This window comes from Lynx rufus, unplaced genomic scaffold (genome assembly GCF_022079265.1).
Source record: "Lynx rufus isolate CCGP_SWC_20201006 ecotype Redwood Valley unplaced genomic scaffold, mLynRuf1.p SCAF_27, whole genome shotgun sequence".
NCBI lineage: Eukaryota > Metazoa > Chordata > Mammalia > Carnivora > Felidae > Lynx > Lynx rufus.
The window spans coordinates 15,230,517-15,254,567 of NW_025814842.1; the positions used below are offsets into that span (position 1 = coordinate 15,230,517).

At 40.3% G+C, this 24,051-nt stretch overlaps 1 protein-coding gene across 1 annotated transcript in view; it reads right to left on the reverse strand.

The window, feature by feature from the left end:
- LOC124519297 (S-adenosyl-L-methionine-dependent tRNA 4-demethylwyosine synthase TYW1) overlaps positions 1-24,051 on the reverse strand; it is a 213,882-nt gene that overhangs the window by 156,027 nt on the left and 33,804 nt on the right. Inside the window, exons 8-9 of the mRNA XM_047089449.1 lie at positions 23,560-23,677; positions 17,527-17,579 (exon numbers count right to left, since the gene is read on the reverse strand). Coding sequence (XP_046945405.1) covers positions 17,527-17,579; positions 23,560-23,677 — 171 coding nt within the window. The remainder of the gene's footprint in view (positions 1-17,526; positions 17,580-23,559; positions 23,678-24,051) is intronic.

Consider the following 24,051-nt stretch of genomic DNA (forward strand, 5'->3'; position numbering starts at 1 on the left):
AAATGCTACATATGATATATATGGCATATACATATACATATATATTTATGATAAATACATATTTCTTTTCCAGACTGCAGTGGTAAAGGCAGGAAAATACACTCTCAATTAAAGTGACCACCAAATAGGCAAGTCCTCCTCCATCGGTATCCTTACAAGGTCATGATTTCCTGCTGAAAGAACCTCCCACTCCCCGCAACTCCATTCAGATGACAGAGGTTTAGAAAACGAAGATGGCAAAGCCACAAAACTTGATAGAATGCTTGCCAGGCCCTTTGTCTTTCAAGCAAATACTCCTTGACACAGAACCAAGAAAAGAAAAAAAAAGAATAAACCCCACTTCCTGTCTTGTTCTCCACATTCTCATCTATATCTATGTCTGTACAATGAGAGTTGCCACACACAGGTGTGTAACACCCACCAAGTCAGCAGCAAACCATGACCACTTCCTTATAAGGAGCCAATATCATCTGGTTCCAGTACCTACGCACTGGCCCGAAACTCAGTGGCTTAATACAACACCGATCTGCTATTTTCCCTGTTAATTCTGTGGGTCAGTTGGGTGGTCTCCCCACTCCCTATAGGGTCTGTGCTAAGGTTACTCATACAGCTGGAACAAGAGGCAGTCTGGCTGGGGCTACACATCCCAGAAGACCTCACTCACATGTCTGACACTGGATGCTGGCTCGGGGGGGGAAGGGGGGGGCCTTGCTCCTTTCCCCCATTAGTTTAGACTGGCTTCTTTAGAGCACAACAGCTGGGTTCTCGGAGGAAGACTTCCAAAAGGAGAAGCCTCGATGTCCAAGCACCTATCAGGCCTCCACTTGCACTGTGCTTGCTCACAGCCCAACAGCCCAAGCAGGTCCAATGGCCAAGCCTAGAGTCCTTGTGAGAGAGGATTGCAAGAGTGTGACTATTGGGAGTCATGGTTCACTGAGGGCTGCCCAGTTAATAGACTCCTACATCATTTATACCAATTACGTTCACTCCAAGCCCGAAGGCAAAAATTCTACACATCATAATTTATTAGTTTTCAAAGAGCTTTCACACTCAATATAACCGCTAATAGCTCTAGATCAATTTTTGGCTTATTATAACAAAATCCTTTTAATATATGGTGATTACTGCAGCTCTCTGGGTAGACAGGCAAATATTCTGATTTTAGATATTTAAGATATGTTTACTTAATACACAATCACCATATTCTGTGCTAAGTGATTTAGAGGAAAAATGAATGATTCTGACTTCATTGTATGTATTTTTTATAAAACCCTTAAGTTCTTACCTTAGAAAACATAAAAGCTTTCTAGACTATTCAAAAACACAAATAAATCTTTAAAATTCTTTACATTGAAATCAAATGGAAATATATTAAGAAATAACAAATCACCACCATAGTCACACAGATACACAATTTATTGCAAAGAACTTTAGAACACACATTTGGAATGTATGCTCTTAATGGGATGCATTCTATTGACAGAAGGAGCTACAATGAATCTATTTCTCCTCTTCAAAATTATGGAGGACCCTAAAGAACTTTCATTTGTGTGGTTTATATCAATCAATATTTACATAAAAGAAATTAGAACCAAGAAATGTTTAAAATATTTCTTAGTATTTCAATTACGATAATTACAAGCCCATTACGTGTTAACACAATAGCATGGTTTTATGAAAAATATATTTTCCAAGACCAAAAAAAAAAAAAGCATAAAACAGTTGGATTCTTATAGATGTTTCTATATTCCAACTGTTGTGATATGTTATTTCGGTTATGGTATATGAACAAAACCCAGCCTCAGACAGATATGCAGCTGGAAAAAAGTAGTATTTTAATAGCCTTTTCAGAAAATTGTAAACGTTCTACTCTAATACTAAACCAAAAGTCCACAAGTTTCATTAAATATTAACTGCATTATGGAATCTGAAAACATACTAATGAACTTTTCATGTTTTGTTACATTAAAATACATTTGTCTACCTTGCACTTTGAATTTGATTTTATAACATCATGTATTGAAAAACACTGGTTCACAAAGTTATGCAGCTCTTCCAAATACTGACACATTTCATTATATAATATTTTAAAAATCACACTTTTTAAAATCACAACTGATCTCATCACTAAACTCTTCAAGTATTGGGAGGCTGCCAAACTTATGGCAACTAATACAAGTTTTCCAAAATTCTACTTTGCCTTTTTAAAGCTCAACTTTATTACTGGCAATAACTACTTTCAGTGGTTTTCCTTGAAGTGTCAGACTGACTTTGGTTATTAAAATATATGTATATATATTGGCCACATACCTAAGCCTGAATAACCATACTTCATTGTTTTTGTACATTAAAATGGCATTCCATGAACAGAGCAACTTACAACCTAACTGCAAAAATGCTTTCCTAAAGACAACTGTAGGGGCGTCTGGGTGGCTCAGTCGATTAAGCGTCCAACTTTGGCTCAGGTCAAGACCTTGTAGTTTGGGGGTTTGAACCCCACATCAGGCTCTGTGCTGACAGCTCAGAGCCTGGAGCCTGCTTTGGATTCTGTGTCCCCTTTGCTCTCTGCCCCTCCCCCGGTAGCACTCGGTCTCTCTCTCTTTCTCAAAAATAAACATTAAAAAAACAAAACAAAAAGACAACTGTATACTTTGGTATGCAACAAAAGTGCTTTACACATACTTGCCATTTCTTCATTTAATATTCTTCAGATATTAAATACTCTTTAGATATTCTTCAAAATATTAAAAAGACAGTCACAGGTAGAGATGTTTTTAAATAATTTCTGCAACTTCATCAAGGTAATTCTTAAGATTAACTGACATTAAAAAAACAAAACAAAACAGAGTGAATGCACTTTGACAGTTTGGTATACTGCCTTAATTCATACTGAGGGGTCGGCCTTTTTAACTAACATTGCTTTTGCACCATTAATGCAAATGTCCACACAGCAAAAAAGACAAATGACATCACAGTTTTATTATGAAAACAGTATTGACCTCTGGGACACCCAAGGGTCTGCAGATCACATTTTAAGAACCACCATTGTAGGTTACCAGCAATAAGTAATCTTGTCAATATAAAAAAATCAAGGATTTTGTTGAGGGGAAAAAAGTGGTACAATTACAAAATGAAAGAAATTAACTGAAAACTAATGTTGGAATGAGAGTTCAACCACTTTGGAAAACTACTCATAATGTCTACAAAAGCTAAACATGTGTTTAAGCAATTCTACTCCAAGGTGTACACCCAAGAAAAATGAGTGTTAAGTCCAAAGACTGTACATGAATGTTCATAGCACTGACTTTATATGAGCAAACACAATAACAGAAAACTAGAAACAATCCATTGTCCATTAACAAGTAAATGAATAAATGGCAGCCTATCTACACAACGGAATATATTCAGCAAGAAATGAAGTATTGATTCACACAGAAACATGGAAGAACATCAATAACGATGCCAAATGAATGAAGCCAGATCAAAAAGAGAACATAATGCGTAACTATATTAAATTCTAGAAAATATAAATTTTATATGCAGAGACAGAAAGCAAATCAGTGGTTTCCTGGAGATAGAAATAAAGAGATAGATGGATTACAAAGAAGCACAAGGAAATCTGGGGGCTGTTCATTACCTTGATTTTGATGTGTATTCTCACTAATACACCCATAGGCCAAAATTCACAAATTGTATACTTCGCATACAATTTTTTGTAGGTCAATTATACTTCAATTAATGTTAAAAATATTTTAACTAAGGCGGAGGGGGGGTGGGGAGGGAAGATGCAGGAGTCAACTAGAAAAGTTCCCACCAACCAAATTGTGACATTTAGGATCAATAAAATGACTACGATGGGTTGAGCTGATGAAAATACATCACTACATAATGAGATTACAAAACAGAGAAGAAAATTCATTGCCATCTGAGGCAGCTAATAATACAACATCCACTTTGAAACCTGGTAACTACAGAGAAAGAATTAAACATGTATCCTGCTCGCCAACTGGAACAGTATTTCAGAGTAACCAAATATCTGTAGTTAATAATAAAAATTTTCTTCTTTAAAGAATAATGCTAGTTAATAAACACAGAAGAAATAACAATTGAAAATACGATTTTACAAAATCTAATCACGTATTGCCTCAGCCAAGTACTATCAATTGGTGTTAAAGAAAAAAAGCGAACCACAGCTTAATAGTTGACAGGAGTCAGGATTTTTTTTATTTATTAATTTTTAATGCCACTATAATTAATATACAGTATTATATTAGTTTCAGGTGTACCATATTGTGATTCAACAGTCACTGTTCAGTTCTCATCATGGTAAGTGTGCTTTTAACCCTTCTCCTATTTCACCCATTTCCCTCTGGCAACCACCAGTTCATTCTCTGTATTTAAGCATGTTTTTCGTTTGCCTCTTTTTTAATTTGTCCATTTTGCTTCTTAAATTCCACATGAGGGACATCATCACTTAGCAGTACACCTTCTAGATCCGTCTATGTGGTTCCAAATGGCAAGATTTCATTCCTTTTTATGGCTGTGTAATATTCGTGTGTGCGTGTGTGCGTGTGTGTGTGTGTGTGCGTACACACACATACCACTTCTTTCTCATTCATCTGTGGATGGACGCTTAAGTTGTTTCCATAATTTGACTATTGTAAATAACACTGCAATAAACATAAGGGTGCAAACAGCTTTTCAAATTAGTGTTTTTGTATTCTTTGGGTAAATACCCAGTACTGCAATTACTGGATCATATGGTAATTCTAGTTTTACTTTTCTGAGGACCCTCCATACTGTTTTCCACAGTGGCTACACCAGTTTGCATTCCCACCAACAGCACAAGATGGTTCCCTTTTTCTCCACATCCTCACCAACACCTATTTCTTGCGTTTTTTAGTTTAGCCATTCTGACAGGTGTGAGGTGATATCTCATTGTGGTTTTGATTTGCATTCCCCTGATAATGAGCGATGATGAGCAACTTTGCATGTGTCTGTTCCCCATCTGGATGTCTCCTTTGGAGAAATGACTGTTCATGTCTTCTGCCTAATTTTTAAATGGATTATTGGGGGTATCTTTTAGCTGTATAAGTTCTTTATATATTTGGGATACTAAGCCTTTTTCAGATATGTCATTTGCAAATTTTTTCCTCCCATTCAGTATGCTTTTAGTTTTGTTGTTTCCTTTGCTGTGCAAAAACCTTCTATTTTGATGTAGGCCCAACAGTTTATTTTTGCTTTTGTTTCCCTTGTCTCCAGAGACGTGTCTAGTAAGAAGCTGCTGCGGCCGAGGTCAAAGAAGTTGCTGCCTGTCTTCTCCCGTAGGATTTTGATGGTTTTCTGTCTCAAAGTTAGGTCTTTAATCCATTTTGAGTGCACTTTTTTGTGTGTGGTATAAGAAAGTAGTTGAGGGGCACCCAGGTGGCTCAGTCGGTTGAGCGTCAGGCTTTGGCTCAGGTCATGATCTTGCGGTTCGTGAGTTCAAGCCTCACATCAGTTTTGCTGCTGTCAGCGTAGAGCCTGCCTCAGATCCTCTGTCCCCCTCTCTCTGCCCACCACCCAATTTTTTAAAAAAAAAGGAAGCTAGTCAAGTTTCATTCTTTTGCATGTAGTTGTCTAGTTTTCATAGCACCATTTGTTGATAAGACTGTCTTTTTTCCATTGCAGAGTCTTGCCTCCTTTGTCAAAGATTAATTGACCATATAATCATGGGTTTATTTCTGGGCTTTCTATTCTGTTCCATTGATCCATGTGTTTATTTTTGTGCTGGTACCATACTACTTTGATGTAGTATGTCTTAAAATCTGGAATTGTGATACCTCCAGTTCTGTTCTTCTTTTTTAAGATTGCTTTGGCTATTCAGGGTCTTTTGTGGTTCCATACAAATTCTGAGATTTTTTTTCTTCAAGTTCTATTTAAAATGCTGTTGGTATTTTGATAGGGACAGCATTAAATCTGTACGTTGCTTTGGGTAGTATGGACATCTTAACGATATTGGTTTTTCCAACACATGAGCATGGAATAGCTTTCCATTTGTTTGTGTCCTCTTCAATTTCTTTCATCAATGTTTTACAGTTTTCAGGCTACAGGTCTTTTACCTCCTTGGAGTTTATTCCTAGGTATTTACTCCTTTTGGTATGGTTGTAAATGTTTTCTTAATTTCTCTGCTATTTCATTATTAGTGGGGAAGCTTTATGTCTTAATAATGCCAAAGTAAAGTTCTAGCAGCAAGGAGAAAAACATAACAATAAAAAAGAGAGTAGACTGTCATTATCCTGTTTCAGTGGTCAATATTAGCATCATTAATGTTAGGTCAACCAGATATCAAGTCTACTGATATGTATTAATGAATGCAATCAACGTGACTTGTAGTATATAATCAAAAGTATTAAATATCAATTAAGCCTTTCAATGCAGTTTCTCCTTTACAAGAAATATTGGGAATAAGGAAATATGCCCAAAAAGACAAAGAAACACTAGATAAATCTGGAAGGTTGGATATTGTACAAAACTGGCCTAAAAAAGTCAGTGTCCTTTAAAAAAAAAAAAAAATACTAGACTTGTTTACAAAAGTGACAACAGACAAAAACAGAGGAAATGTGAAGATTAACCAGTTATAATGGTCATTTGGGGGCTAATTCAGGAAATACGAATATGTTCAGGGTATTAGATGAGACAAAGATTTACTGAAAACTAGAGATTCACTGCCAGGAAAAACCAGGTTATAAAACAGTATGATCTCATTGTATATACAGTCTGATCCCATTCAGGTTAAAATGAATATATATACAAAGAAAGCTTATGTATTAAGGTGTTAGTGCAGAGACTATGTTGGAAATACGTTTCACTTTATTTTTATTTCTCTAAATATTTTCATTTTCTACAACACACAGTGTTTCTACAATAATAAATGATTTTTTAAAAAATAAATCAGAACATGGGCACCAGGGTGGCTCAGTCGGTTAAGTGTCCAACTTCAGCTCAGGTCACAATCTCACAGTTTGTGGGTTTGAGCCCCGGGTCAGGCTCTCTGCTGACAGCTCAGAGCCTGGAGCCTGCTCCTGTTTTCTGTGACTCACTCTCTCTCTCTCTCTCTCTCTCTCTCTCTCTCTCTCTGCCCCTCCCCCACCCCCCACCCTCTCGCCCTCAAAAATAAACATTTAAAACAATTTTTTAAATAAAAATAAAATGAATCAGAACATACATTTCAGTGGGGCAATAAGACATAAGCATAACATTTGTAATATGAAGAAGACACTGATAACTGCTTTCAGAGATGCAGAAAAACAGCTTTGGAATCAACAGTAGTCAAAGTCACTTCCCATCATGGAAAACAAGAAAAGTTTCCTTAGGTAGTTATGAAAGATGAGCAAAAGGCCTAGAACTCCACTATCCAGTACAGTAGCTACTAGCCATGTGTGGCTATTTAAGTTTAAATGAATTAAAATTAAATAAAACTTATAATTCAATTCTTCCTTAGTCACATCAGCCACATTTCAAGTGTTCAAAAGCCGCATGTGTCAGTTTCATGGTCAGGCAGGCACGCGGTTAGGTATGAAGTCTTAGGTGTGAGGTACACAGTTGGTATGTTGCACTGTATAGTGCAGATCCAGAAGATTCCCATCACTGCAGAGAAGTCCTATTGGAGAGAGCTAAAGAGGTGGATGTCTCCTCTCACTATCACCATCAATACATCACTCACTGCACTGCTGCCTTCCATCCCTTGAACACTGACTCCAGTTTACAGGTTCTCAAGGGAAGAATGCTTCCACCAGATTCCAGGGAAGCTGTGTTAATGGACAACCCTCAATGGTGGTTCTGCATCTCTTAGATCAGCTTTAGTTCCAGGCCATGCTTTCAAAGAATGTCTGTAGAGCAAACAGCCTTGGAAGCTAGAGTATCTCCCTTCGGGATAGAAGGCAGATTTGTTTTCTGTCCAGCATAACAGAGACCATGTCTCCCTCCCAGCTAAAGGTTGGGCAGGTTGGCAAGCAACCTTCTTGTAAGACTGGGGACTTAACTTGGGTTCCTCAGTCATAACATAAATCTGACATGCATCCAGAGTTCCTTCGGGCCCATTTCCACATCAAACTCCTAGCACTTGGGGGACAAGGGAACCAACATGACATTCAAACTGCCTGCTATGCTTTGCCTTTGACCCAGGAACTCTGTGTCCTCTGCCAACATCTATGCAACTCTGCTAGGCTGTTAGCTTGTAAGTAAGAGAAAGCAGCACACTTTTCACAGTTGTTGGGTTTTTTTAACGCTTATTTTTGAGAGAGAGTGTGCACAAGCAGGGGAGGGACGGGGAGACAGAGGATCTGAAGCAGGCTCTGTGCGGACAGCAGAGCCCAATGCAGGGCTCGAACTCACAAACTGTAAGATCATGACCTGAACCGAAGTCAGACGCTTAACTGACTGGGCCACCCAGGCGCCCCCATAGTTTTTAACCGTTAACACGATCAGCTGGCTCCTTTGAGCTCCTCATGCCATAGAAACAAGAATTTTGTCAGGAACCAAGGGGATTTCTGGGGCATCTCTTCAGACTCATGGACATCAGTAAACTTAAGACAAGAGTGCCGGAGGGCCCACTACTGGCCCAAACTCTTCACTGACAGACTGGATCACCCACTTGGTAAAGAACCATCACATCGAGGCATTCATTGAGCACAAAGGACATGTGACCTGCCTAGTGGAAGAAGAAAGTTACAAATACCAACAGGGAACAGGTGCAAGTGAGGATAGTTGTATCTATGCATACATATCTTTCTCTTCTCCAATTACTTACAGGGATGCGTCGGTGGTAGGTAACCTTATGATTTCATCCCTAGGTACAGGGTCTCAAAAGAGCGTTCTCCCTTTTAAAGAACAGAGTGGGGCGCCTGGGTGGCGCAGTCGGTTAAGCGTCCGACTTCAGCCAGGTCACGATCTCGCAGTCCGTGAGTTCGAGCCCCGCGTCGGGCTCTGGGCTGATGGCTCGGAGCCTGGAGCCTGTTTCCAATTCTGTGTCTCCCTCTCTCTCTGCCCCTCCCCCGTTCATGCTCTGTCTCTCTCTGTCCCAAAAATAAATAAACGTTGAAAAAAAAAAAAAAATTAAAAAAAAAAAAAAAGAACAGAGTGAATGAATACATACATCCTCCCTTGCATGAGTAGTGGCTGCAACAGATTAGGCAGAAGCAAATGTTTTGTTTACATTATTGTTTGAAAAAGTAACTGCAGGCAGAGGGTGTATATAGATGCTGAACATCCAAAGAGGTACACAGTACAATACTCGCTCCCACGCCTACCTGTCTAAGCAGGGGCTAGACGCCCTACGACACTTCTTCTCAGACTCCCTTGTCTGAAGGAACGCCAACAACGAGAGGCATTTATACAAGATTCAGAAGACTAAAAGGAGAGACTGTGGTCCCTCTCTGGCAGCAGCTGGCAGACACAAGGGCATACAGCGAACATCAAGTCTGCAGCGGCTTCAGAGTGGGCTCCTGGGAAACATCCGCCTTAATGCTGCAGCAGCTCAGGTCACTCAAGGCCTGTGAGCCCAGCACTTTCGATTTCCTCAAAGCCAGAAGCAATTCTCTCTGACCTTCACTACCGCGGGCCTTTCAACAGCTTTGTAAACGTTTAGTTAATTTACTTTATTAAATCTGTTCTTGCTAAAATACCCAGGGTGCTTTCTGTTTTCCTGGCCAACACAGACGGGCAGGATTTGGTCAGGTGGAGATTACAGCGGGGGAGAGAAGCAGCACACAACGTAGGGAGATTACGGCAGAAAAGCGATGTTGAACAAGTGGATCAGAACTACACTAAGTAGGCTCTTTCTCGGTTCAGGCCTCTATCACACTAATTCTTTGATCCAACAAATGTTTACTAAGCAATTATTACATGCCAGACTCTATTCTTGGTATTGGAAAGAAAAACAAGGACTCTCAGGTTGGGGAGGGGCTGAGAGGAGAAGGGAGGAGACAGATAATAAACAAAGGTACCATCTAGTAAATGGTAATAAGAGCGACTGAGAAATTCCAAGCAGCCTAAGTTGCTCTCATAGAAACTCTCTGAGCAGAGATCTAAGAGACAGAGGCCATAAAGCTTGGGAGGAGTCTGGACTCGGTGCATTCAGGGACCAGCAAGAGGGCTAGCATGGCTGGACTAAAGCCCGGAAGACCAGATCACACAAGGCCTTGGAGGCCGTGATAAGGACTCGGGCTTTTATTCTGAGTGAGATGGGAACCCCTGGAAGTTCTGGGCAAAAAGTGACAGGATCTGATCTATCTGGCTTCTGTGTGGGGAACAGACAAGAGTGGAACCAGAACAAGCACTCACATCTCTGAAATAGTGTAAGGAATATATGACAGAGACTTGGACGAAGGTAGTATAAGCGGGGAAAAGTAATCACATTCTGGATATATTCTGAAAAGAAAATTTGCTCATGGAATAGATGTGGGAAGGGGGAAAAAAAACAGAAGAGTAAAAATGACTCCCAGGTTTTTGGCCTGACCAAACGATACAGTTGCCATTAATTGACAGAATGAAGACTGAGGGGAACAGATTTAGGAGAGAAAATCAGTAATTCCATTTTTGACATGTTAAAGTTCAAGATGCCTATTACACATCCAAATTGACATGTTGAGTACGAGGTAATGGAGAGCCACTATAAGCTTCTGGGAAGGGAGTAGCTAGAGGAGAAGTATACTTCAGAGATTAACCAAGCTAATGTCAGATAAATTGGACAGGGGAGACAGAGTTGGGGATTCACTAGAAGCTGGTACTAGAGGGGAAAAAAAACTAGCTGCAATGTTCAAGAGGACAACGTGAACTTGGGAAGGTGGCAATGAAAATGGATTGGGGCAGGCATTCTCAATGGGACCGACACCACCCAATGAGGGTATGGAAATCTGACCACTAGCAATAAGCAGGTGGGGCCAAGGGTTTCACATCTCCTGCAATGCTCAGGATAAATCCCATGAGGAAAAAAAAAAGTCTCCACTTCCTTTCAAATGATTCACCAGACCTCCATACTTGCAAAAAATCTGATTATAATTATGTGAGCATAGATTCCAACTTCATCTTGCTAATAAAGTATTTCCTACACAATTGTACCAGATACTAAATTTTCCAGGAATGCAGCTATCATGTAAATTAAACACTTTCTTTTATGTAAAACTTTCTCCAAGAAATTTCACCATTTTGAAAAACCATGAAAATAATGCTGTTTTCTAATATTTAAGTCATGAGCAAATACCTGTATCTGTGTTGTATTTGTAGGTACCACCTACAAATACATTACAGGGGAGATTCAAGATGCTTTTGGTAGACTTTGAAGCAGATATTCAATTAACAGACATATGAAATGCAAGATTCTCACTAATCAAAGTTGTTTTAAAATTATTAGTCATTCTGGGGCACCTGGGTAACTCAGCTGGCTAAGCGTCCAACTCTTGATTTCAGCTCGAGTCATGATCCCAGTTGGGGGATCAAAGGATCATTAGATTGAGCCCCACATCAGGCTCCGTGCTGAGCGTGGAGTCTGCTGAAGATTCTCTCCCTCTCTCTCTCCCTCTGCCCCTCCCCCTACTCACGCACGCATGTGCTCTCTCTCTTCTCTCTCAAAAAGTAAAAATAAGAAAAAAAATAATAAAATTATTACAGTCGTTATATTGTTAATTTTTATAACATAAGGACAAGGTATCTATCTTGCAATAATTATTTGAAACTGAACTTGTTTTGGGGGGATTGCCTGCCGTTTCAAAATCTTACTCAGAAACTGTCACCAGAGGTCTACCACACCTGTTGGCCACTCGCACTACCATTTCTGCCTCTCCAGTCCATCCTCTGGTCCTACTGTCACTTAAAGGTATGGCCTCCAAGGTTTCGTTACAAATGAAAGACAGAATGTGGATCTCAACAAGATGTGGAATTTCAAGGCAGAAGATAAGTATTTTCTATGACAATCCATCTCTACTCCTCCCAAGTTGCAACATAAAAGATTTTTCTGAGTCAACGGTTATAAGTGAAACACCACCCATTTGCGAGCACATCCTACCTTCTCATTTTTCCAATTTGATAATGTGTAATTGCTTGGCCTGTTAGCCTTACTTCAGTTAGGGTTACTGCCCTCTTGTCGTTATTATACCTACATAAGTCTGGCTTGTTTTTACTTCTTGTACAGAATAACTTCTAATCTGTTTGTGTCTCTTAACTGCAAAGTCGTCCATCATAAGCAGGTGCAAGCAGTGCCTGTTCCACAGTGCGTTCGAATGGCGTAGTGCCTGAGCATTTTATACAGAAATACAAACCATTTTAATACAAAGTACTTCCTCTTGTCTCTCCTTACATTACAGCTAGAGCAGAACACTAACTTTCTAAATTATGTATGTGAAACTATATTTGTAAATCCATAAACTTAATCTAGCAGTAGTAAAAAGGATGTTGTAAAATGCTGGTTATAAGCAGAAGGCATTGAGTCTGACATTACTGAAAATCACTGGATTAGAAGAGACAAATACTGGATGTTAAAAGGGTTAAAAAAAAAAAAAAAAAAAAAAAGTTGAGCACAACAGTACGTTGAGTGACTAAAGTGCCAGAAGTGTCATCAGCATGTTCATGCCCCAAAGGGTGAAGGCAGAAAAATAGTGGTGAAAAAAAGTAAGAGTTTCTCAAATACTAATCAACAACAGCAAAAGGCCTAGGGGACCGATGGCACTGAAAGCATGCTCAGGGAAATAGTGAGCGGACAGGATACTCCGAAAACAACGGGGCCTGCAGAAGCAGCCTCCCTCTTAGGGAGGGCCAGCAAGGCACTGAGGCACCAAGCAGAGGTCAACTGTGGATTATGGCAGTGAGGGCAGGGGCATTCCAAGAGAAAGATGAAGCCAGAAGCATGCTTCCTTGCCAAGAACAAGAGAGCACACCGTTAAAGGCTGGTTCTAGAAGAGGCAGGAGTCATGATGGACAGGACACAGAGAAATGGAAAGTAAGAGACAGACATCAGGAGGTAGTAGTGTGAACTGAGGACAGAAATTTGTAAGAACAGGAATAAAGAACATAAAAAAAGTCAAGCATGCCTGGAGAAGAAAGCCTGGTTTATTTAGAACGGTCAGGTCTGAGCTACCCAAAACCTCAACAAGAGTGGCTCTTTGTGGGGAACACTCGTTATGGGGATAGGACAGGCTGGAAAAAGGCCGGGAAGACAGCAATGGAGCCACTGCGACATCGGGAGCCAAGTTGCTAGAGGCCTGCAGAGACTCAGCTCCTGGTGACACGGCCACAAACAGTGGCAGGAGAGTCACACCATCCACGTGATAAAGAACTAGTATCCAGTATATATAAACAGCTCTTACAAGCGCTGTTAACCCAATGTTAAAATGGCAACGAATTTGAACAGACATTTCTCCACAGATTCACCAAAGGCCAAGAAGTAAACATAGTCAACAATGTTTCCCATTAATGGAAATGCAAATGCAAATCAAAATCACTATAGGGTAACAATCTCACACCCACTAGGATGGCTATAATGCAAAAGACAGACAACAACAAACATTAGCAGGTTGTGGAGGAACTGGAACCCTTGTACACTGCAGGTGGAAAAAGAAAATACGCTCAGTTTTGCAGTCCCTCAAATGATTTAAACATAATTACCACGACCCACAAATTCCACTCGTAGGCCTATAACCAAAGCACATAAAAACACGTCCACAAGAAAACCTGTACATATAATAATGTCCGTAGGAGCGTAATTCATAATAACCAAAAAGAGGAAGCAAACCAAATGTCCATCAAATGATGGACGACAACAACAAATGGGATATATCTACACATGGAATACTACTGGCCATAAAAAGGAATGGAATATTGATCTGTATTATCACACGGATGTGCCTTGAAAACATTATGCTAAATGAGAGAAGCCAACACAAAAGGTCACATCATGTACGAACATCCAGGTTAGGGGAATTCACAGAGATAATAAGTAGATTAATGATGCTTCAGGGATGGGAGGAGAAGTGTGAATGAAGGTGGACTGTTAGTGGGTGCATGACATCTTTCAGAGGGGACAAAAATGTTCTAAAATTAGATTGTGATAATGGCTGCAAAGCCCAGTGAATATACTAAAACCCACTCAACTGTACACTTTAAAGTGTAGGAGTTATATAATAGGTAAATTATATCTCAAAAAAGCTATTTTAAAATGCCATCTTATTTGTTCCCATGGGATTTTAACTTATGGAAGTGAATACCAACCTGGAGAGGCCAATGCCAGTGAAAGAATATCTTGCTTACATTTCCCAAGACAAGAGGGCACCCCCACCACACAGGGTAACAGAGGACTAGCAGGTTTGTTCAGGAGACAGAACAAGGAGAGAGGGGAAAGCCTAGGCCAGAGTTTTTACTGGGGATCCCTTGGGAAAGGCAGGCAAGACAGGGTAAACAATGCAGCATTGGTTTGTCTGAATAATTCAGGCTATAGCACTGTCACTAGTTGTCCAGTACCTGGCCCTGGGATAATACAGAGTGGGGAAGATATTGGCATGGTGTGTGAGTGAGATAAGGAGGTAACTGAAGGCTACAGATTCAGGATTGGTTGGTTGGCAAACTCAAGGCAAGCTATTATGGTCTTTAGGAATTAGCTAGCCCTGGGAGGGACAGTTTCTCCCCAGGTCTGTAAGGCCCTCAAAAGTCAGAGCATCAAGACTACAAAATGAGGCACCTGGGTGGCTCGGTTGGTTAAGCATCCAGCTCTTGGTTTCAGCTCAGGTCCTGATCTCTCACAGTTTCCTGAGTTCGAGCCCCGCATTTGGCTCTGTGCTGACCGTTCAGAACCTGCTTGGGATTCTCTCTCTCCCTCTCTCTCTGCCCCTTCCCCACTCACGGGGTCTCCATCTCTCTCAAATAAATAAATAAACTTTAAAAACTTAAAAAAAAATACAAAATAAGAAAATAGTTAATATAACTGGCCCTGTGATGAATGAATGCCAAATAGACAAATTCAGAATCTAAGGAACCAGAACAAACATAAAATAGAAACTCACAGGCTGATTCTAAAATTTATATGGAAATGCAAAGGACCCAGAAGAGTGGAAACTCTCTTGGAAATAAATAAATAAATACACAAACAAACAAAGAGAACTTATACTGCCTAATTTCAGACTTATTACAAAGCTACAATTATCAAGACAATGTGGTATTGGCATGAGGATAAACAAACAGATCAATGGAACAGAATAAGGAGTCCAGAAATAGGCCTACCCGTAGACACATGACTGATATTCTACAAAGGCCTAAAGTAATTCAATGGTAAAGGGAAAGTCTTTTCAACAAATGGTACTGAAACACCTGAATATCCACATGGGGGACAGGAGAGGAATGAATCTTGACCTTTACCTCATGCCATTCATGAAAATCAGATCACGATGAAGTCAAAGACCTAAACATAAAAGTTAAAACTATGTATGAAGCTTTCATAAAAAACAGTGACCCTGAAGTTGGCAAAGATTTCTTAATATACAAAGAATGCTAACCATTAAAAAGAGGAAAAAAAAAGATAAATTGGACTTATCCAAACTTAAAACTTTAAAAGATACCATTAGGGAAATGAAAAAAGGAAGCCACAGATTAGAAGAAAATATTCACAATGAATATTGGGCAAAAGACTCATTTCCACAATATATGAAGAACACCAACAAATCAACAACATAAAGTCAAATAACCTAATTTGGGCAAAAGATGTGAACAGACACTTCACACGTATGAACAGCCAACAGGCACATGAAAAGTCATGCCTCATCATCAGTAGTCATCAGCAAAATGCAAATTAAAACCACACTGATGCCGAAAAACAAATAACCCAGTGAAGAAATGGGCAGAAAACATGAACAGACACTTCTCTAAAGAAGACATCCGGATGGCCAAAAGGCACATGAAAAGATGCTCAACATCGCTCCTCATCAGGGAAATAGAAATCAAAACCACACTCAGATATCACCTCACGCCAGTCAGAGTGGCCGAAATGAACAAATCAGGAGACTATAGATGCTGGAGAGGATGTGGAGAAACAGGAACCCTCTTGCACTGTTGGTGGGAATGCAAATTGGTGCAGCCACTCTGGAAAACAGTGTGGAGGTTCCTCAGAAAATTAAAACTAGACGTACCCTATGACCCAGCAATAGCACTGCTAGGAATTTACCCAAGGGATACAGGAGTACTGATGCATAGGGCCACTTGTACCCCAATGTTTGTAGCAGCACTCTCAACAACAGCCAAATGATGGAAAGAGCCTAAATGTCCATCAACTGATGAATGGATAAAGAAATTGTGATTTATATACAAAATGGAGTACTACGTGGCAATGAGAAAGAATGAAATATGGCTTTTTGTAGCAACGTGGATGGAACTGGAGAGTGTGATGCTAAGTGAAATAAGTCATACAGAGAAAGAGAGATACCATATGTTTTCACTCTTATATAGATCCTGAGAAACTTAACAGAAACCCATGGGGGTGGGGAAGGGAAAAAAAAAAAAAGAGGTTAGAGTGGGAGAGAGCCAAAGCATAAGAGACTCTTAAAAACTGAGAACAAACTGAGGGTTGATGGGGGGTGGGAGGGAGGAGAGGGTGGGTGATGGGTATTGAGGAGGGCACCTTTTGGGATGAGCACTGGGTATTGTATGGAAACCAATTTGACAATAAATTTCATATATTGAAAAAAATAAAATAAAATAAGCTCACAAAAAAAAAAAACACCACACTGATACCACTGCACACACATCAGAATGGCTAAATTAAAAAAGATTTTCAATACCACAGAATAGTGAGAAAATGTTCCACCTGGAACTTTCATAAATTGCCAATCCAAGTATAAAATAATACGGCCACACTGGAAACAGACTGGGAGTTTCATACCTACCTTGTGACCTAGCAATTCCACTCCTAGGGATATACCCAAAGGAAACTGACACATACGTTCATAACAAAGTGCTACATAAGAATGTTCACAGAAGTTTTACTTGGAATAGCCAAAACCTGAAAGCAACCCAGTGTCTATCAACAGATTCAAACCTGTGGTATGTTCATTGCGTTGAATAGTACTCAGCAATAAAAATGAATAAAACTACTGAAATTTACTACAACATAGAGGAATCTGAGAAATATTATGTTGAGTTTAAAAATCCACCTGCAGAAAAATACACATTATGATTCCATTCATATGAAATTCTAGAACAAGCAAAACTAAACCAGTGACAGCAACTAGAACAACTATGTCCTGGCTGATGGGGAGGAACTACTGGCTAGAAATAAATACAAGTGAACTTATCCGGAGGAGAAAAATGGCCTATATATATCTTAATTTAGGTGGTGGATAAGGGTTTTTTATATCCATCTATACAGGTTGAACTCATTTAACAAATTCAGTCAAAATCATTACATTAAATGTAAATTATACCTTTAAAATGGTAAAATTCATTGGCTACATAGAACAGCCATAGAAAAGTTGCATAAAACAGAAATAATATTTAAATAAAAACAAATACCTTTGTCCATCTGCAAAGCTTCACCCCAGAATGGCTCCCAATCAACTGATAACCTGAACACAAAAACAAGGAACACAAAATTGAACTGATTCAAAGCCTCATATTAAAAGGTGATTAAAAGGCACCTGGGTGGCTCTGTCGATTAAGCATCCAACCAACTCTTGATCTCAGCTCAGGTCATGATCTCAAGGTTTGTGGGATCAAGCCCCACATCCGGCTCTGTGCTGACAGTGCAGAGGCTGTGTGGGATTTTCTCTCCCCACCTCTCTGCCCCTCCCTCACTCACATGTGTGCACATGCACTCACTCTCAAAATAAATAATAAACTTTTAAAAAATGGCAATTGTAAAACTAACAAAATCATTCTTCTTTTCTGCATAATGGTAGGCAACAACCCAATGGCAGAAAACATTAACAGTTGAAATCACCAGGATGATAAAACAACTTAAAATGTTTATGTATCTAGGGGCACCTGGGTGGCTCAGTCGGTTAAGCCTCCGACTTCAGCTCAGGTCATGATCTCGTGGTTTACAGGTTCAGAGCCCTGCGTCGGGCTCTGTGCTGACTGCTCGGAGCCTGGAGCTTGCTTTGGATTCTATGTCTCCCTCTCTCTTGTGCCCCTCCCCTCTCACGCTCTGTCTCTCTCTCCTTCAAAAATAAATAAACTTAAAAAAAAGTGTTTTTAAATGTTTATGTATCTAATAATATAGACTCAGAATACATAAAAATAGGCAAATCCAAAATCATAGGGAAAGATTTTCACATCTTTCAGTATCTAACAGATTCCATAGATGGAAATGCAGTATGATCTAATCTATACTGTAAATGTGATTGAGAACACATGGTATTGCCCTCAACAACTACAGAATTCACCTGTTTTTCAAGGACCCAAGGAAATTCTGTAAAAATAAACCAAATGCTGGGCCATAAAGCAATAGCAAGTAACAATATACTTCAAACAAACAACTGGGGAACTCTCGTTGGTAATCTTTGAAAAAAGATGAAGAATCAGATGGGCAAAAAGATATTAAAATAAATACTGGGGCATCTGGGTGGCTCAGTCGGCTGAGCGTCCAACTTCGGTAGGGTTGTGATCTCTCAGTTCATGAGTTCGAGCCCCACGTTGGGCTCTGTGCTGACAGCTCAGAGCCTGGAGCCTGCTTTGGATTCTGTGTGTCCCTCTCTCTCTGTTCCTCCCCCAGTCATGCTCTGTCTCTCTCTCTGTCTCTCTCTCTCTCTCTCTGTGTGTGTGTCTCTCTCTCTCTCAAAAATAAACATTTAAAAAAAATTTTTAATAAAGAAAGAAAGAAATAAAAATAAAGAAATACTGCCCCAAGAAGAGGAAAAACAAAATTCCAGGAACCATAACCCAACGTGAATTCTCAGGACCAGTCCCACAACCTAGCATTTAAAATTCATGAGCTACAGAAGATATGAGAAGCATGGAAAAGCCATGCCGAAGTAATCACATTTCCTTTTTTAATAAACTAGTAGAGCAAACAAGTAGAACATTCTGATTTCAGAAAGCACTTAATGAAGTTTCTCACAAGGCTTCAAGTAATGAGCCACAATTATCACGAGCCTCTTGTATAAAAAGACTCTTGACTTGCAGACAAATGAGGCAAATGGAGAAATATAGTCTGGATGATGGCAGAAGTGGATCCGTGGCTGGTTAAATATCCATATTCAGAGTGTGATGGTTAATGGAACAATGTCAATTTGGATTGTAAGTCTCTACTGGGCTTTGTCTTTTACCCACTTCCACATTTAGGTAAATATCTTGCATATAAATAAACAAAACACTGCTTATCTATATGAAGACAGAACAGAGTACAACTGGACAGCTAATCTCAGATGCAGAATAAGCATTTAAGAGATTCCTACAGAAAATTCCAGTTCTTCTTTTGGATTCCTACAGTCTATTAGTGTCTTTACATCCTTCTCTTCCAAGATACATAGGGTTTTATAAAATTTTGCATTGAAGTAGGTATGAGAAAAACTGCCGAGTACAGGATGGACGGACCACAACGCCAAGATAAACCAATGGTACGCAGCTGCTAGAAATCACACTGCACAATTCTAACCAAGATAAAGTCACCGAGGATTTACTCTCCCACCTGAAACGCCAAAAATGGACAAAATATATGAACAGTTTCCAAGACATGAAACACCAGGCAACAAGGGACAATAATCCCAGAGAAGATGGAAAACACAGGAGGCGAGCCCTGCCATGCCCAGAGCTTACTGCCCTCAAAGTTTCCAGGCTGTGAGGCAGGGAGAGGCAACGCACACACGGCTGGGTATTTTCTTGGAGTTGAGGACGTGGAAGCAAGAGTTGGGGAGCCCACACGGCTAGAGTTTGCAGCACTGAGTACCAGAGAGTCAAAAGCTACACAGAGATTAAACTCAAGAATCTGTAGAGGATTCCTAGAAATTCTGCCTGAGTAATGCTTCATGCATATATGAGAGAAAAGCTAACCAAGAAAGGGAAAGAACCATCTTAAAGGACTGGAGGTGCGCCTGGTGCTCACAGCCAGCTGGGAACTGTGTCTATTCACACCAGTCAGAAGCTTAAGATTCACAAGGCAGAGTACACAGAAGTGTTTTGCCCCGATAGTCATAAGTAATTAGCCATATTCTGAGTCAGCTCTGGTCTCACTTAACAAGTCATAAAAGCCAGATTAAAAGGCTCAAACTTGTTTCCAAGTAACTGCTCTTCATCCTAGAACAAAGCTCAAGAATGTTTTATAGGAACACAAAAATATCTAGCACCCAATAAGGTAAAATTAGACCTGGCATCCAATCAAAGATTAACCAAGCATGCAACATGACCAATGAAAAAATAATCCAGCAACCAAACTGACCCAGAAATGACACAGATGTTAGAATTACATTAAAACAGTTGTCTAACTGTAATTCGTGGGCTCAAAAAGTTAAGTAGAGACATGGAGAATATAAAAAGGCCAACACTGAATTTCTAGAGATGAAAACTGTAATGTCAAATCTGAAAAAAACACTGGATAGAATTAATGGAAGATTAGATATTAGAGAAGATTACTAAATTATACCTGAAGACATAGCAATAGAAGCTATCCTAAAATGAAAAGTAGAACAGAAAAAAAGAATGTTTTTTAAATTGTCTTTAACATTTATTTATTTTTGAGAGACAGAGTGTGAGCAGGGGAGGGGCAGAGAGAGAGGGAGACACAGAATCCAAAGCGGGCTCCAGGCACCAAGCTGTCAGCCCAGAGCCTGACACAGGGCCTGAACCCAGAAACGGTGACTCATGACCCAAGCTGAAGGCAGACGTTCAACCAACTGAGCCACCCAGGTGCCCCGAAAAAAGAATTTTAAAAAATAATGAAAATAGTATCAGTGAGCTGTAGGTCAAACTCATGTAATTGAAGTCCCCAAGGAAGAGAAGAGAGAGGGGGTGACAGAAAAAATACCTAAAGAAATAATGGCCAAAATCTGTCCAAATTTGATTAAAACTATAAATCCACAGAACCAGGAAGCTCAACAAATCCCAAGTAAAAGCAACATGAAGAAAACTACGTTGAAACACATTATCATTAAATTGCTCAAAATCCATAATTAAGAGAAAATAGAAAATCTTCAGAGTGCCAGGGGCTAAAAACATTACTTTCAAAGGAACAAACAACAGATGACAACACAGGTCTCATCAGAAGCAATGGGAGCAAAGTGGAACACCTTCAAAGCGCCGTAAGAAAAAAAGTCATCAACCTATGATTCTACATCCATCAAATAATATCCTTCAAAGATGAGGGCAAAATAAAGTCTTTTTCAGATACACAAAAACTGAAATAATTCAGCACCAACACACCCACACAACGCGAAACGCTAAATGAAGCCCTTTAGGCAGAAGGAAAAGGCTGTCAGAGAGAACACACATCTACGCAAAGGAAGAAAAACACCAACAAAAGTGGTATCTACAGGGGCACCTGGATGGCTCAGTCGGCCTCTGACTTCAGTCACGTCATGATCTCATGGCTCATGAGTTCAAGCCCCACATTGAGCTCCATGCTGACAGGTCGGAGCCTGGAGCCTGCTTCGGATTCTGTGTCTCCCTCCCAACTTTGACCATCCCCTGCTCATGCTCTGTCTCTCTCTCTCTCAAAAATAAACAAACATTTTAAAAATTTTTATTATTTTATTTATATTTTTGGTTTGTTTATTTATTTTTGAGAGAGAGAGAGAGAGAAAGAGCGTGAGCAGGGGAGGGGCGGAGAGACAGGGAGACACAGAATCCGAAGCAGGCTCCAGGCTCTGAGTTGTCAGCACAGAGCCCGATGCGGGGCTTGAACTCACAAACCAGGAGACCATGACCCGAGCCCAAGTCAGGGCTACTGAGCCACCCAGGCACCCCCCCAAAAAAAATGTTTTTTAAGTGGTACCTATATGAGTCAGTATGTAAGATTGTTTCTAATTACATCTAATTAAGTCAAAATTAACAGATAATTGACTACTTAAACTAAAATAATAACGATGTAGTATAGGCCTCTAAGATACATAGAAGTAAAATGTATGATAATGATCGCATGGAGGTTGACAAGGGGAAAACACAAGTGTGTTACTGCAGCTTCTTCCACTGGACATGAAGTGGCGTCTTAATCACTCAAAGATACACTGTGATATGATCAAGAGGTATGTGTAACACCTCGAACCATCACTAAATACCAATACAGTGCTATAACTAACAAGCCAACGAGGAGGTAAAACAGAATCATAAAAACATAATCTAGGGGCACCTGGGTGGCTCGGTCAGTTAAGCATCTGACTTTGGCTCAGGTCATGATCTCATGGTCCGTGGGTTCGAGCCCCACATCGGGCTCTGTGCTAACAGCTCGGAGCCTGGAGCCTGCTTCGGATTCTGTGTCTCCCTCTCTCTCTGCCCCTTCCCCACTCATGCTCTGTCTCTGTCTCTGTCTCTGTCTCTCTCTCTCTCAAAAATAAACATTAAGGGGCGCCTGGGTGGCGCAGTCGGTTAAGCGTCCGACTTCAGCCAGGTCACGATCTCGCGGTCCGTGAGTTCGAGCCCCGCGTCGGGCTCTGGGCTGATGGCTCAGAGCCTGGAGCCTGTTTCCGATTCTGTGTCTCCCTCTCTCTCTGCCCCTCCCCCGTTCATGCTCTGTCTCTCTCTGTCCCAAAAATAAATAAACGTTGAAAAAAAAAAAATAAATAAATAAAATAAACATTAAAAAAAAATTTTAAAAACAACTTAATCTAAAGGAGGCAAAGACTGGAAAAAGGAAATCAAAGAACACAAGACAAGGAGAAAACAAATGGCTACATGAGAAATGTAAACCTATCATGAAATCAGTTTAAATTGTCTGAATACCCTTATTAAAAGGCAGACTATACATATATATATTATATACATAAATATATGTATGATCTGAATATTCTTGTCTGTCTCCTCTAATAGGCTGATGGATCCTTGAAGAAGATACTGCATCTTAAGTTTCTCTGCATGGCCAGGACTATCACACAAAAGGGTCTCAATAAACACAGAAAGATGGAGTGAGGGAGGGAAGGAAATCAGTCCACTGACTCCCAACTGACCACTCTTCTTCTACAGTAAATCAGTATTATTTGTTCTCAAGTAAGGCCTCCTTGATGAGTTAGGACCACAAAAACCCAAATACACTTCTACGTAAAACATTTCTAATTGACCCAGCCTAATATCGATAGAAGCTTCTTTTCTGCATTTAATAATTTTCCCTTAACAAACGACGATCTGTGATGGCATTTTCCGTCTCTGTGCCAGAGCCACGCTGATGCTAACATCCCAGGAAACCAAGCACAGGGGAAATGTGCTGGCCCGCAGCCAACGCACAAGGGGATCCTTCTGCAGGAACGAGAGGGGGCTGCCTCGACAGCTCCGGCCGCCACAGTGACAGCGCCACTGGGCCTTCTTCCCTCCCTCCCTCCCTATTTCACGCTCCTCACTGGGGTATTAAATGAGAGCGCTTGGGAGGGCGGTCCAGTGACAGCGCCTCCTGACAGTCCTCACCTTGTTTAGTAAGGGCTTCTCGGAGAGCAGGGGTTATCATAGCCCTTCTTTCACTGGCTTCACCCTTCACGGCGTTCCTGACCAGAATGCTTTTCTCCTCCTGGTGCTCCTTCTCTCTCTGTATGGAAATTAAAAGAACAAAATTCAGAGCTGGCAGTGAGCGAGGAGAACAACAGCACAACATTCACGGACACATGGCATGGGTAAGAAGGTGCATCGCGAACCATGGCCCACACAAGCCAGTCTCCTCCAAAGTGACCGCATTCCCAGTCAGACAGTGAGCAGAAGGCCTGCCAGTCTTTTCTCTTTTCTTTTTGCTTTCCAAAAAAAGGAACTACATACTCAAACACATACACCCGCAAAATGTAAATCAACAATCCACTTATCTAGATGTCAATTATTTTTAGCAATCTGAGTACCGACAGCTGCCGAAATTCATCAAGTTATTTCTCTGAATTTCAATTTCCTCACCTGAAAAACAAGGAAAGTAAT